The 16221-nt window shown below is 54.4% G+C and overlaps 1 protein-coding gene across 4 annotated transcripts in view; it reads left to right on the top strand.

The window, feature by feature from the left end:
- The window catches only part of LRRC8A (leucine rich repeat containing 8 VRAC subunit A), a 29061-nt gene extending 13642 nt beyond the window's left edge, over positions 1-15419 (top strand). For all 4 annotated transcript variants that reach the window (XM_063082483.1, XM_063082485.1, XM_063082484.1 and 1 more), the window contains 2 exons: positions 5556-7720; positions 13480-15419. In XM_063082483.1, coding sequence (XP_062938553.1) covers positions 5564-7720; positions 13480-13755 — 2433 coding nt within the window. In that variant the 5' untranslated portion in view covers positions 5556-5563 and the 3' untranslated portion in view covers positions 13756-15419. The remainder of the gene's footprint in view (positions 1-5555; positions 7721-13479) is intronic.
- The last annotated feature ends 802 nt before the right edge of the window (positions 15420-16221 follow it).

Below are 16221 nucleotides of genomic sequence, written 5' to 3'. Positions count from 1 at the left end.
GAAAGATAGCTCGATCACAGCCCAGAGGGCAGCAAGGCACACTTCCTTTTTGTCTTTTCTCAGCCATCCTGATTCCAAAGCCTTTAATCTTCGTCCTCTATTCAGGATCCTCTCTGAATTGTCTGTCTCTTGGGGCAGAGACCGAACGTGATCTGTGTCCTTATTGCCTTTTAAAACTGCCTCTCAAAGCTGCAAACAGCTCCTGATCCCCATACTGAAGGGCCGCTTTTTAATTTAATTTTATTTTTTTTAAGGCTATATTTATTTGTCATTCACTACTATTTTTTAATCACAAAGATAATGCATTCTAGTTAAAAATCAAAGTTTCCATTTCAGATTTCTGCCTCCTATTCTCACTCCAAGAGAGAGCCCCCTCCTATGGTGCAGGAAATACTGGCTAAGGGTTTATCAATATGAGATTGTGTTTGTTTACTATTCTGGATCTCTCTTTTTTTTCCAAAATGTCAATACACAAAGTGCTTCTTCATTCCACTGAAAAGGCCCTGTGGCATTTGAGTGGCTTCTGAACGTGCCAGGATGTGCTTATTGCCCACCTAGCTCTGTCTCTTCACCAGGTGTCCGGGAGCTCCCTGGGTGGTTTTCTGTCTTCTGTTTCCTTACTTAACTCTCCCATGTGCTTTTCATTCACTCGTCAGTGTCTGCTGAAGTCAGGATTGCTCTGGGGGGGGGCCAGGCCCATATCTGTTTTGCTCTCCAGTTCCTGTCCACTCCCACCCCCAGGCTCGGGTCCTGAACCTGGCAAAAGGTATGTGTTGAGTATTTCAGGCCCCGGCCTTTCAACAGCCCTGTGAGGCGGGGCCTATCTTTAGCCCCATTCCCCAGATGGGGGAGCTAAGGCTCAGAGGGTTGAAGTCACCAGCCCAATGTCACTCGGCTAGTGAGTGACAGAGCCCAGACTGGCCCCAGCCTGTCCTTCCACCTCCAAGCTCACGTCCTCACTGCTGTGCAGGGCTAGCTCTCCACCTGCCCGAGGTCCCACACAGGCAGCTTGGGAAATCCCATTTCTATGATCATCATGATAGTCCTGAGAGCTCGGCAGGGCATTTGTCACTGTCCCCATGTTATGGATGGGGAAACCAAAGTGCCAGAGGGGAAGGTGTTCCAACTGCTAGACAGTATCTCTCCTTCTCTGCCGGCTAGAGGCAGGAATGGTCAGAGCAAGGCATGTCTGTGTGGTGGCAGCAGTTCCAGGGCCAGAGCTCTGCTGTCTGACCTGGGGGTGGGCTGCAGATTAGGAGGAAGGAGGATTTCAGGCTGGAAAGAGGCCTGGGGCCACCTGCCCCTCTGTATCTTGGTCCACTTTTTACACAGTGTGGGCACATCTGTGACAGATTATCTGCTTCCTTCCAAACAGAGAAACTGAGGCCCTGGGAGAGAAGTTGTTTCACACCCCTGCTAGGAGGCAGTGCCAGCTGTGGAAGGGTCAGCAAAGGGAGGGCACTGCTGTGGGAGATTTCTTGGAAAGGACAGGAGAGCTATCAGGTGGGGGCTGCTGCAGCTGAATGGCCCACCTTGGAAGTGCTGTTATCTGGGCTCCACTGCAAATCTGGGTGCAAAGGCTGCCTCTCCCACTTACGGGCAGTGTGAAGTTGGGTAAATGACTTCTCTCTCTGAGCCTCAGTTTCCTTATTTATAAAATGAGCACAAGGAATATTATTCAGCCTTTTAAAAAAAGGAAATTATGACATGCTACAGTGTGGATGAACCTAGAGGACATTACACTGAGAGAGATACACCAGTCACAAAAGGACAAATACTGTATGATCCCACATATATGAGGTCCCTAGAGAAGTCAAATTCATAGAAACAGAAAGTAGAAAGGTGGTTGCCAGGGTCTGCGGGGAGGTGGAAAAAGGGGAGTGAGTGTTTCATGGGGACAGAGTTTGTTTTACTAGATGAAGGGAGTTCTGGAGGTGGTGGTGGCAATGGCTGCACAACAGCGTGAATGTATTTAATGCCACTGAACTGGACAGTTAAGATGATAAATTTTACGTTGTGTGTATTTTATCACAATATAGAAAAAACAGAAAAAAATGGGCATGAAAACAATGGGCACCTCCTGGCTTCTTGGCCCCTGAATTGGGAACTGCTCTAACTGTGGGTGTTTAGTCACCTCGAGTCACTGAGCTGCCTCCCCAGGCCCTGGGGTTGGGCAGGAAGAGGGAGAGGCCCAGGGCCCGGGGCTTGAGCTTCCTGCTCTGCCCTGCAGGCCCGCCCCACCCACATCCACCTGAAACTGCAGCCCTCCTCCAGGCCCAGGCCTGCCCTGTCCCTTTTCAGGTGCTCTCAGGGGAAACCTCTGAATTTATTGAGCACCTACTGTGTGTAGAAGACTCGTGTCCGCAAGGAGCATCTGGCCTGGCTCAGGTGATGAGGAGGTTGAAGACAGATGATAAGACCAACCTGGACTGACTGCCTCTGTGCTAAGCGCTTTCAAAGCATTGGATTCCCTGGTCTCTTCCCAGCAGCCCTGTGCGCTGTTGTGCTGTTTATACGTGAAGCCAGTGTGAGCTTGCCCAAGAGCCCACACCGCAGCGCTGGTGTCCCTCCTTCATCCTCAGTGAGAGCCACGTGAAGGAGGAGCTGCCCCACACGGGGGGTCCAGCAGGCTGCTCTGACCCCCTGGCTGTCTCCTACTGGGCTCCTGGTTGTGGGGTGGGATGCCTCTTCCCCAGTACCCCTGGGGACTAAAGCCCTGGAGTTGGTGCCTGCACCTTCTTTCCTCTTTTCCCCCACAACCCCCTCAGAGAGGGGCTGCAACTTGTTCAGAGTCACACAGCAGAAGTGAGGAGGAAACACGGGTGCAGCTAGGGGGTGACCCCTGGGACAGGCCACCCTCATAAGGGCAGGCCTAGGCACAGGCCGAGCCAGGCCTGCAATGGACTCCAGTCCTGGCCCTTTTTAGCTGTGTGACCGGCTTGGGTTCTGCCTCTCTGAACCTCTGTGTCCTCCCCCCACATGCTCACACTGGATGCAGAGGACCCCGTGGTCGGGGTCATGCCATGGTCACTTTTATTGCCCCCACAGGACCTAGCCAAGGGCTGAACAGAGTTTAGGGTGTGCTTTGAGATGGGGGGGCATGGGAAGGGGGTAGGCAGGAGTCAGACCTGAAGGGAACAGACTGTTTCCTCACCTAGGCAGGTGGTTGTACCTCTCCAAGCCTCAGTTTCCCTCACCTGCCCAGTGGAGCTGTGAGCACTCTGACTCAGAACTAGGAGTCAGGAAGGCAACTTGTGGAAGCCTGGGGGTATCAGGGTCGAGGAGTTTCCTCCATGTGAGGAGGGGACCTCTCCACTGAACTGACATGGCCCCTCCCCTCGGACAACCACATCCTGCCTGGTCATAAGCTGCCCCCACTCCCAAATGGCTGGCTTCCTGCCCTGACAGTGTCCCTGGGACTCTTTGGTGCAGGCTGATGCATGCCCTCAGGCCCTCTCATCTTGGTTCCTTCTCCTTTCCAGTCCCCAATCCTGGGGCCCCTGCCCTGGCTGAAGTCTCAGGGAGCTGGGAAGCCAGGGATGGTGTCTGGGTGTCTCAGTGGAGGCGGCTATATGACTCAGCCGACCCTTCCCCGAGTGCCACTCTTGTCCAGGAGTGTGGGTGGCATGTGGAGCCAGCTGGTCATTAGAGGGCCTGGGCCTTCCTGTGGGACCTGTGTTTGCCCTGGCCTGTGAGTCCTGGCCTCACCAGGAGGGCTGACCCCAGCAGCCCCCGGTGGGTGGTAGTGTCTGCTGGCCCCATGGTGACCTGAGCTTTGGGAAACCCAGGAGGAAGGGAAGCTGGACTCCTGGGCCGGGTTCCTCTGGGCACCACCTGTGTGTGAGACCTCCAGCAGGTGGAGAACAAGCCCCACACAGATGTGAGGGCCTGCACTCAGTGGTGGAGGGACAGGCCTGCTGGGTTTGATCTCAGCTCTGTACTCTACAGCAGAGTGATGTTGGGCAGGTGACTTCCCCTCCCCGAGCCTTAGTTCCCCCATCTGTGCAAAGGCTCACATCCAGGCCCTCAGCAACCGCTGCGACCGTCATCACCTCTATTAAGTGCCCCAATTCCACCTCCCTCACACAAGAGCCCACTCTGCTTTCCTCCTGTCCTCCCACCCATCCCAGCATATCCTAGAAAGATGGGACGGGAAACACTTGGCATTTGCTGAGAGGTCCTGTTCATAAAGGGTTCGTCATCATTGTCATTACTAATATTGGTAATCAAGATAAAGTAGTCCAGTCCCATCACCTGGGCACACCTGTTCCTCTCTCAAAAGAAAAAGACCTGTTTGACACAGGTATTTAAAACTTGATTTGAAATCTAGATTCTGAGTTAGAAGATAGGATGTCAAGTAAAAGCACAATTTTATTTTTTAAAAAGGATGCATGGAAGGGACTAGAAGGTTACCGCTCAATGCAAAGTTAACAGTGGGTAATCCTGGGTGGGATTTCTTTTTTCACCCTTATGCTTTTTTGTATTTTTTCAAATGTTCTCCAGTGAACATCTGGTACCTTTTTTCTCTCATTACAGTCTTACAGACCATTGTAAGCATAGCCTGCCTTGGCATGGAGTTCATGGATGGCCAAGGGCAGGATCCTTCCCATGTTGATCTTGCTGCACACTTCCTGCATGGCACGGGCTGGATTTCCTGAATGTGGCTTCTGATCCAGTGTTGCCCATACTTTGCCAATCATTAGAGTTGCCAGAGTCTCATGTTAAAAATCAGATTCCCAGGCTCTATTCAAGACCAGCCAAACTGCATTCTGCAGGGGGACTACCTCCCGCTGCTGCTGTTTTTTGATCCTTTACACACACATGCAGCCAGAGGTTACTTTTCGTAGGGCCTCAGTGTGATGGTGTCATCTGGTTTGGGGTGGAGAACAACCTTGTTCTCTTGTCCTCCCCAGGAGCTTGTCATTAGATCTACTGTGTGTGACCTTCCAGTCTTCTGAGTACTCCCAGAATCCTATGCACACATAGCTGCATGCACACATGTAGACTGTTTTGTTTTGTTTTTTCTTTTGGAGGCTGTCTGGTACAGGGATCCGAACCCTACATGCAGAATTTTAAAACTTCACTCATTTACAAGAGTTTGTGTTACGCCTTCTCTGCATTCTGCTTTCCTAATACTTCAAAGAAATCCCTTCTGGTTACTGCTGTAGCTTCACAGTGGCTGGTTCCAAGTGAACAGGGAGTTTTAAACAAGCCACTCTTGTGTCAATCTGATCATTAAATGGGTGGACTCATTTAAGTGTGGGGCAGGAGTGAGAGGATGGCGGGGAGGCCGCGTTAGCTGTCTGTCAGCGTGAGCCCCAACCTCAGCGTCCCGTGTCCCTGTCTGTTAAGTGGGGAGATTGCCCATCTGCTCTGGGGTGGTTTCCCAGCCAACAAATGACCATATGGTTTCTGCAGAGGGGCCGGTTGGTGGCCACCCTGTGGAGTGGAATTTTGGACAGTGGTGGAATTTTCCTTGTCTTCCTCCCTTCGCCCCTGGGTCCCAGGAAAGCCAAGCCACCCTGTGGTAACCCCCTCCTATGGGTCCCTTTCAGGTTGAATCATGATTCCAGTGACAGAGCTCCGCTACTTTGCGGACACACAGCCAGCATACCGGATTCTGAAGCCGTGGTGGGACGTCTTCACTGACTACATCTCCATTGTCATGCTGATGATTGCTGTCTTTGGGGGGACACTGCAGGTCACCCAGGACAAGATGATCTGCCTGCCTTGTAAGTGGGTCACCAAGGACTCCTGCAACGACTCATTCCGGAGCTGGGCAGCCCCTGGTCCAGAGCCCACCTACCCCAACTCTACAATCTTGCCGACCCCTGACACAGGCCCCACAGGCATCAAGTATGACCTGGACCGGCACCAGTACAACTACGTGGACGCCGTGTGCTATGAGAACCGGCTGCACTGGTTTGCCAAGTACTTCCCCTACCTGGTGCTTCTGCACACGCTCATCTTCCTGGCTTGCAGCAACTTCTGGTTCAAGTTCCCACGCACCAGCTCGAAGCTGGAGCACTTTGTGTCTATCCTGCTCAAGTGCTTCGACTCGCCTTGGACTACAAGGGCCCTGTCGGAGACAGTAGTAGAGGAGAGTGACCCTAAGCCGGCCTTCAGCAAGATGAATGGCTCCATGGACAAGAAGTCATCGACAGTCAGCGAGGACGTGGAGGCCACCGTGCCCATGCTGCAGCGAACTAAGTCACGGATCGAGCAGGGCATCGTGGATCGCTCGGAGACAGGTGTGCTGGACAAGAAGGAAGGGGAGCAGGCCAAGGCTTTGTTTGAAAAGGTGAAGAAGTTTCGGACCCACGTGGAGGAGGGGGACATTGTGTATCGTCTCTACATGCGGCAGACCATCATCAAGGTGATCAAGTTCATCCTCATCATCTGCTACACTGTCTACTATGTGCACAACATAAAGTTCGACGTGGACTGCACTGTGGACATCGAGAGCCTGACAGGCTACCGCACCTACCGGTGTGCCCACCCTCTGGCCACTCTCTTCAAGATCCTGGCATCCTTCTACATCAGCCTGGTCATCTTCTACGGCCTCATCTGCATGTACACGCTGTGGTGGATGCTGCGGCGCTCCCTCAAGAAGTACTCCTTTGAGTCGATCCGCGAGGAGAGCAGCTACAGCGACATCCCTGATGTCAAGAACGACTTTGCCTTCATGCTGCACCTCATCGACCAGTACGACCCGCTCTACTCCAAGCGCTTCGCCGTCTTCCTGTCGGAGGTGAGCGAGAACAAGCTTCGGCAGCTGAACCTCAACAACGAGTGGACGCTGGACAAGCTTCGGCAGCGGCTCACTAAAAACGCACAGGATAAGCTGGAGCTGCACCTGTTCATGCTCAGCGGCATCCCCGACACCGTGTTTGACCTGGTTGAGTTGGAGGTTCTGAAGCTGGAGCTGATCCCCGACGTGACCATCCCACCCAGCATTGCTCAGCTCACAGGCCTCAAGGAGCTGTGGTTGTACCACACGGCAGCCAAGATTGAGGCCCCCGCACTGGCCTTCCTGCGTGAGAACCTGCGGGCGCTGCACATCAAGTTCACTGACATCAAGGAGATCCCGCTGTGGATCTACAGCCTAAAGACGCTGGAGGAGCTGCACCTGACGGGCAACCTGAGCGCAGAGAACAACCGCTACATTGTCATCGACGGGCTGCGGGAGCTCAAGCGCCTCAAGGTGCTGCGGCTCAAGAGCAACCTGAGCAAGCTGCCGCAGGTGGTCACGGACGTGGGCGTGCACCTGCAGAAGCTGTCCATCAACAATGAGGGCACCAAACTCATCGTCCTCAACAGCCTCAAGAAGATGGTGAACCTGACTGAGCTGGAGCTGATCCGCTGTGACCTGGAGCGCATCCCCCACTCCATCTTCAGCCTTCACAACCTGCAGGAGATTGACCTCAAGGACAACAACCTCAAGACCATCGAGGAGATCATCAGCTTCCAGCACCTGCACCGCCTCACCTGCCTTAAGCTGTGGTACAACCACATTGCCTACATCCCCATCCAGATCGGCAACCTCACCAACCTCGAGCGCCTCTACCTGAACCGCAACAAGATTGAGAAGATCCCCACCCAGCTCTTCTACTGCCGCAAGCTGCGCTATCTGGACCTCAGCCACAACAACCTGACCTTCCTCCCCGCTGACATTGGCCTCCTGCAGAACCTCCAGAATCTAGCAGTCACGGCTAATCGGGTGAGTAGCCTGGCCACAGCCTGGCGTATGGCCTGTGTTAGGCTGATCAGGAAGCCCAGTGTCTTGGGCCAGTCAATGCTTCTGGGTTTGGAGTCCTCACCTGAGGTTCCTAGAACCACCCAGGAGGGAGCTTGTTCAAGATACAGACTCCCAGGCCTTATCCCAGACCTGCTGAATCAGAATTTCTGAGGTCGGGAGCTTGTCTGTGCCACGAAATGCTGCAGTCTTCTGCCAGGAGAGATGGTATGGCCAGGCAGGGCCCGTCCCAAGGTGACCTCAAGCCAGGTTCCTCTTAGGCAGGGGTGTGCGTAGGTAGGAGGTCCAAGGCCTGTGGTTCTCTCTTGGGGACAGGTGGCAGGAGGCAGGACTTAGCCTGGAACTTGCAGTATCTTTAGCTTGTCCCTGACCAGATTTGGAGTCAAGGGGCCAGTCTGGGTCCATCAGGGACAGAAACTGTGTGGGTGGCCGGTGCTGGCTGAGGTGAAGCCAGGTGGCCTCTGCAGCTCCCATGTTACTCGTGCTCTTCTCCTCTATGCATTTGGCTGTGGAAAAGGGCAGAGTTGGGCTTAGATGAGACTGGCTTGTCACCACCTGCCTTTCTGGAGAGGAAATTGTGCAAACCATTGCAGGCTGGCAGTGTGAGAGGCCACGCCCTTGAGATGCCCTTAAGACAGCTTTGAGATTATTGAATGCCCCCTTGCCCAGTCCCTTGCCTGTCTGGGGAAGCCTCCCATCCAAGGGCACCTTGGCGGAGGCAGGCAGGGTGGGGTTGAGGGCAGGGTACTCCTGTGGCTTTGTGGTCTGGCCTCCGCAGTGGAATCTAAACTGCAGCCACTGGGGGGAACCTCCCCCTGCCCACCCCTCCTAGGGACCTGCAGGTCTTCCTGGGCATTACTTTCAGGTGAAGATCCTTGCAGTGAGGCGGGTGTTGGTGGAAGCCTGAGGCCAGGGCCCTGGGAGACAGGGCAGCAGAGCCGATTCAGCCACCACACCTCTATGCCTCTGTCACAGCCACAGCCCCAACACAGCCCTTGTTGGTTTATTGAGCACTTTCTCTGCATCAGCCCTGTGCTGGGCATGATACTTCCTCCTGGCACTGACATTGTCGAGTCCTCCTAACAGGAGCTCTCTCCAGCAGCCTCAGAGACTGGTGGCCCCTGAAACACCCCTGTCCGGTCCTCTCTGACCCCAGGACAGGACACACCCTCTCCAGCATCACTCAGACTGGAGGGTCTAGGCCCTTCAGACTTCTTTTTTTTTTTTTTTTTTAAAGATGACCGGTAAGGGGATCTTAACCCTTGATTTGGTGTTGTCAGCACCACGCTCAGCCAGTGAGCGAACCGGCCATCCGTATATGGGATCCGAACCCGGGGCCTTGGTGTTGTCAGCACCGCACTCTCCCGAGTGAGCCACGGGCCGGCCCAACCTTCAGACTTCTGAGGGCTTAGAAACCTTCCTCCTTTCTTTCCCAAGTCTCTTACTGCAGACTAGCTGTCTCCTCTGGGTATTAGGGATTGTGACAAATCCTTGTTTCCCTCCCCCAAATTATGACTGGTGTACATGTATGAGAGTGTACAAGGGTGAGGGTCAAATCTCAGATCTCAGGTTGTTTCTCGCATGGGGCAGATCTGCAGCAGGCGGATTGGGAAAATTGGAGTTGTCTGGGGAGAAACCACATTTGGGTAGCACCGGCCAAACCTAAACCCTTCTTTATGACATACCCATAGCACAGTGTTGAAGCCCAGTTGCCCCAGGAGTTGATTCAGACTTTCATCCCTCAACTCTGTGAGGCCTGCTCCGTCCCAGCTACTGTGCTGGGCTCTCCCACCCGGTGGGTGAGGGTGCGGGCCGACCTCTGACCTCCGGCCTCCAACCTGGTTTCGCATCCCGCTCCCACCCCTAGCTTCTTGCACCAAGCTTGTCTGTTAGTGTCGTGCCTGTTGGCTGAGGTCACCCCTTAGGAAAGGAGTTGGCAGCAGGCACACTGTCCCAGAGGAAGCACAGACCCTCTGGACACCGTGTTTAGCACACTGCTTAATCACGTCCTGTCTCCACCCCCTTGAATGCCAGAGGCCTTTATAGGGAAAAAAGTTCATTTGGGCCAATCTCAGGCAGGCTCTCCTTTTACGCTGTAGGCCTGAGTCTCACTCCTTCCTCACCTTCAGGCTGGATGGCACCTTGGACTGTGATGGACAGGGAGGGATGGGTGTGGCCTGGCTCAGGCCCTTGGGTGCTGTTTCCCAGGTTTACACTCATGCTAATGAATACCTTAGAAAGGCAGGTGTTTATTTATTCACTCACTTGTTCACTGATTCGCCAAATGTTTTTTGAGCACTCCTAGGGTCCAGCTTTGGAGCGAGGTGCTGGGGACGCAGGATGAACAAGGCCCACAAGTAACCAGGCAGTTAGCGCACAATGCGACAAGACCTCTGTTGGGGCACATAGAGGAGTGGTCTTCTGGAGGAAGGGGCATTTCACCTGCCCCTGAAGGACGAGGAGGAGGTAGCCAGGTGAAGAAGGAAGGGAGAGTCCAGTAGGGCTGGCTGGGAGGACTGAGAGCCAGTGGGGGAGAAGCCGTGGGAAGAGTTGCCAGAGAATGTGGACTTTGCCCTGAGGGCGGAGGCAGGTGTGCTCCAGAGCCTGTCCTCCACTTCAGTTTCAATGGTCTCTTCATTGTTTTTTTTTCTTTTTTTGGCGGCTGGCTGGTCCAGGGATGGAACTGTGGACCTTGGTGTTATCTGCACCGCACTTTAACCAGCTGAGCTACCTGGCCAGCCTCGTCTCTTCATTTGTGTAACATCTGGTCCCCTTGCCAGCCCATAAGCTCTGAGACTAGGAGTTTGGCTCTTCGCTCAGTGCCTGAGCAGTAGCAAATGTTCACCAGTCTTGTTGATTGAGTGGATGAAGGAATGAGTTGATTTGCAGTGCAGAGAGGCTGCCCTTGCTGCAGTGAGGGATGGGTGTGAGAGGCAGGATGAGAGGTCAGGAGTTGTCAGAAGACCTGTTAGGAGACCTTGATAGGCCATCAGGTGAGGGATGAGGCCTGAACTGGCTGTGGTTGTTAGGGATGGAGAGACATGGACAGATTTGGAGGAGACCTTGGAGGTAGAGTCCACAGGACATGTGACTTGGCGGTGTGGTCTGGGTGACTCAGGGTTCTCACTCAGCTCCAGGGTGGATGGAGGGTCATTGAGACAGGACACCGGAGGCGGCACAGGCTCTCAGAGAGGCATGAGTGTGTCCCATGTCAGGTGTCTGGGGCCATGTTGAATTGGCCTGAAGCGTGAGAAGTCATCTTCTCTGAGCTTATGGGTAAAGAGGATTCCTTGACATATCACCAGGGAGAGAAGAAAGGGAGAGGGACAGGGGTCTGCCTAGAGCCCTCAGATGGATGTCAGAAGAGGAAGGCCGGGTGGAGCACGTGGGCTCACAGTGCATGGGGAGTCAGGTGAAAGGAGAACGGACTTAGGTCCGGTGGGTTAGGAATGATGGTTGATGACTTTGGACAGCAGTCCAGGATGGACAGGAGCAGAAGCCTGATCATGGTGGACTAAGGAGAGAGAGCATCTTTCCACATGATTGGTCGGGAAGGTCACAGAGCCATGAGCGATGGAGGATTGTCCTTTTCAAATACCAGTTAGACAATTTCACTGAAATAAAGCCATTTTGGTGCTGATGGGGGAGACTTTGAGGTCCCCGAGGAGGTAGGAGAGGGTGGGATTGGGGGGATGGGAAATAATTTCATGCCTTCAGTGTACAAGCGACACTTCTGGAGGGAAGGACAGGTCCAAAGGACAGGTGTGGCTGTGGTGGGGACCTGAGCAACTGAAAGTACCTCTTTTCTGTGATGGGCCTGGAGAGAGCTCAGTGGGGTCAGCGGGTATTCTGGGAAAGGGGGTTTTCAGGGAAGGAGGTCTGGAGCCAGACCGACTCTGGTGGACCCAGGCCCCTGACCACTGTCATCAGAGGAGGTCACTGTGGGTGGGAGTGGGGCCTCTGGGAAGGCTCTGGCCCCTGGGACCTGTGGAGCCCACTTCCTGTCTTCTGCGCTCTCACCTTCATGTCCCTGACCTTGAGCCCTGCTGACCTTGAAACCACCCTGCCCCATTCCTGACCGTTGGGCACAGCAGTAGTGCTTTCAGATACCCAGGTCCAGAGTTTCCTTGGAATCACCCATAGTGTCCCCCATGGCATGGCCTCTGCCTGGCCATGGCCACACTTACTTCCCTGCTGGGAAGGCTAAGTTGCTCCCCAGGAACCGAGGTTCACCTCCAAAAATGGTCAGAGAGAGCAAGAGCCTGCAAGGCTGAGGTCCAAGTCTGCAAAAAGGTCCTCAGCCACAGATGTCCAAGCTGAGAGGCATTTCTAGTCCAACACTTGCATTTTACAGATGGGGAGACTGAGGCCCAGGGAGGGAAAGGGACTTCCCAAGGCTGTACTGTAACTAAGTGCCATGTGCGGCAGAATGGGAATACAGTGCAGGCTCTGAGTGGGAGGAAACAAGGCTCATATCCTCGCGACCCTTGCTGGCTGTGCACCTGGTAACCTTAAGTTGCATTTCACCTCTCCAGGCCTCAGTATCCTCAGCAGCAGAACGAGGACAGTGATGGAGCAGCCTCAGAGTGGTTACTGTACGGTCTCCCCATCATCTTCACTTGGGATCGGGGCCCCCCCCCCAAGTCCCTGGCTCCCACCCCCTGCCCATCGTATCTGAAGGAGGTAGTTTTAGGACAGACAGGCTCAGTAAGAACTCATGTCTATAGCGGATCACACGCTGAAGGGCAGGGAAGCAGCCAGCATGCATGGGGCTCTCCCTGTGTGCCGTGAGATGTGGCATGGCCCCATGCCGGCCCCACTCCTTGCTCCTTGCCCCACCAGCGGTGTGGACGGTTGGCAGGGCATGGGTCGTTGAACCAGGTTTAGATCCTGGCTCCACCACTTACCAGCTGAACCTCTGGGCTTCTTCAGGGCCTCATTTCCCCATCTGTGAAATGGAAAGAGTATTTACAGAGTACTTACAGGTAGTTTTGTGGGTTCAGTGAGTTATTAGTATCAGTGCTCAGGGCCAGCCTGCCCTGTCGTGAGCTGCATGTGGGTGGTGCCTGTTACTCACATTTGGCAAAATCACAAGATGGGGCTCCAAATGGCCAGTACTGGGCTCCCTGTGCTCATGCTCACCCTGTGACTTGACAGATGAGGACTTTGAGGCCCAGCAAGGAGAAGTGACACAGCTGGGATTCTCACCCCTATTCCTGAACTCTCCCCAGTTCTCAGGAAGAGTTAAGGGGGTGTAATTTTTTCAGCATGCTCTTCTGCTCTCATAAATTGTTCTTAAGCCAGGCAAACTGACAGCCTGGCTCCTGGTGAGCCCTGGGATGTGGAGGTGGGTGGAGGTGGTAGTAGCTGGCCACTGATATATGCTTCTCAAGGTGCCAGGCGCTGGGAGATAGCAGGGAACAAGGCAGATCCAGTCCTGTCCTCTTAGAGCCCACAGACCAGGGAGTACCAGACAGAAGGATCAGTGCTGTGAGTGGGGGATATGGGTGCCATGAGCCCCGGGAGGTCAGGGAAGGCTTCCTGGAGGAAGTGACAGCAGAGCCAGGACCTAATGTACAGACTTTGGCCCAGATTGTACCTGGGGTCCAGCATGAGGGGATCAGAGAAGGTGCCGGCAGTTAGGGCCGGGAGGGTGGAGATCCCAGAGCCCCCCCAGTTCCAGCTGCACCCGCCTCACGTGCCCTCTATTCCTTCCCCTCCAGATAGAGGCACTCCCCCCAGAGCTCTTCCAGTGCCGAAAGCTGCGGGCCCTGCACCTGGGCAACAACGTGCTACAGTCGCTGCCTTCGCGGGTGGGCGAGCTGACCAACCTGACACAGATTGAGCTGCGGGGCAACCGGCTGGAGTGCCTGCCCGTGGAGCTGGGCGAGTGCCCGCTACTCAAGCGCAGTGGCCTGGTGGTGGAGGAGGACCTGTTCAACACGCTGCCACCTGAGGTGAAGGAGCGGCTCTGGAGGGCTGACAAGGAGCAGGCCTGACCATGGGGCGGCCCAGAGCAGCCAGCAGCGGTGCCACCGACAAGTCCTCGGACCAGGAGGGCCAGGCTCTGCTCCTCCCCGGACTCCTGGATGACCAGCCCAGCCTCTCGGCCGGGCAGGAGCCTGGGGCCGGATGCGAGCTGGGCCGGGACTAGAGGACAGCATCTGAAGGGCTGGCCCCTTTTCTCCCTCCGAGACTCAGGCCCCGCAGGGCAGGTGCACATAGGGGAGACCGAGACCTAGTCCGTCTGAGTGTAGTATTTGGACAGTCGGAGTCTCTCCTCTGGAGGCCATCTCTGCCCCAGAGGCTGAGGCGATGCCAGAGGTCCGGGGACACCTATTTAGCTCTTGGTATTTATTTTTCTCCACCTCCCATCTCCTCCTTCCAGATAACTTATACATTCCCCAGGAAGTTCAGCTCAGATGGGAGGTATTTAAGGAGAGGTGGGCTGTGTTCCCCTTTCCACTCTTCAGCCATGCCACTGGCATTTAGTGCCCACCCAGATTTGATCAGAGTGGCCCAGGGTAAACCAGCTATAGGACAGTCACCCCAGGGGTGCTGCGCTGGGCTCTGGGAGCCTGTGGGAGAGCAGGCCTCCAGGTGGAAAGGCCAAGCCTGGGGCTTGCCTTGTCAGTTCTTGTGGCAGTTTTAGATTTTTCTTTTTTTTAAAGCCAAAAGTTTAGGTGTTTTTTAAGCTTTGAAAATGGATGGTTTGAGTATTAAAAAGAAAAAAACTAAAAAAAAAGACACTACAGGCCAGTGAGTTGGAGTCTCAGGGCGGGTGGTGGTTTCCCTTGAGCGAAGCAGCGAGACTTTGAATTGCATTTCCTGTCCCTGGGGTGCAGGGTGCAGGATGTCTTCCCGCATCTGGTGTGACCTTGGTCCAGCAGTTCTGTTTGTTCCTCTCCTCTCCTGGGGCGGGGATTTTTTTTGTTTGTTTCTTGGGTTTTTTTTCGTGTCTTGTTTTCTTTCTTCTTCATGTGTCTTGGCAGGCGCTTGTTTCTGTGGCTGTCGGCCAAAGGGAATGTTCTGGAGCTGCCAAGAAGGGAGGAGACTTGGGTTGGCTAATCCCCGGATGAATGGTGCTCCATCCTTTCCTTCCCTTCTTGTACCTGCCCTGTGCCCCACACACAGCGTTAAGAAGCCAAGAGAAGCTACTTTGCTCGGACTCTGTTTGCCCACCTCGTGTGTCATGGGTTTGCCCAGCACTACTGCTAGTCTCCGCTGCTTACATCAGCCTTGTCACCACCTGGTTCTTCATGAAGAGCAGACACTTAGAGGTGGGCTTGGCCCTGGGGAGATCACCGCGGGGAGGGCAGTCTCCCCAGTTTTTGGTTCCAAGCCAGTTTCCATCCCAGGTACCTGGCATACCCAATAGCCCAATCAGCGCCTGCTGGCGGAAAGCCACCCTGCTTTAGATCCATCACTTGGATCCCCACCTTAAAAGGGTCCCTGCCTTAGATCAATCATGTGGACACTAAGGCACGTTTTAGCGTCTCTTGTCTTGACGATCATGTCCATCTGTCTGTCCATTTGTGTTTCCTGCATTGTGTCATTGGATGTAATCATCAGAAATAATGTACACTAGCCTCTGACAACCATGAAGCAGTCCGTTACATGTGGGTCTGAACTTATAGACTCGGTTCAACGATCAAATAAATCTCTAACAGAAAGTAGCCTTTGGAGGTTTTTGTGTCCTGGGGTAATGCTTCCCTTACCTCTCTGAAGCCTGCTGGGCCCTGTTGAGTAGTTTGGTGAGTGACCATTCCTGGGCACCTCCAGGATTGTTAACTCTGCTCCTCTCTCTGAGCTCGTCAGAGGCAGCTCCTGGAGGTGGTGAGCTGCTGGACGGAGCACCTGTGATGTGCCAGGAGGGGCCCTGGCCACGGATCCCACAGCGAGCACATTCTGTGCCTTCCCAGTTGCCTGTGGTTTGGGCCCTCATGACCTTTGATGGTGGGGGCTGGGAGAGGAGGGTGCTGGAATGGGAGTCAGAAGCCCTGCTTTGTTGTCCCAGCTCTGCTTCCTATTCACGAAGCTGGGCAGATCTCTTCCCTCCTCTGGCCTCCTTATTCCCATCTGTGTGGTCATTTCCACCCTGTCCTCTCAGAGGTCCTTACAATTCCAACAGCGAGTCCCCTGGGTTCTAAGCAGGTGGGGCAGAGAGTCAACATGGGAAGGCCTGACTCAGCCCCCTGCCCCTGGGGCCTGCTGAAGGTGCTGGTGTGGACAGAGCTGCCTTTAGTCCTGCCATATATTTAAGGTGAGGCTTCTCTTTCCTCCCTTGTAAAATCAGAATGGTAGTGGCAAACTTGCAGGACTGCCCCAAGGACCTATGATGATCTTGTGGGTAGGTGGGGTTTTTAGTGGAGGGCCTGGCTGCTAATAAATGTCTTCTGTCTTTCTCCTGGGCCAAGCGGTATTGTGCTGGGCCTATGTGGGGGCCCTGCAGCAGGAGTCTGGGT

Source organism: Cynocephalus volans, chromosome 17 (assembly GCF_027409185.1).
Source record: "Cynocephalus volans isolate mCynVol1 chromosome 17, mCynVol1.pri, whole genome shotgun sequence".
Classification (NCBI taxonomy): Eukaryota; Metazoa; Chordata; class Mammalia; order Dermoptera; family Cynocephalidae; genus Cynocephalus; species Cynocephalus volans.
Note: the sequence above shows the minus strand (reverse complement) of the source record. Positions and strands in the feature narration are given on the sequence as shown.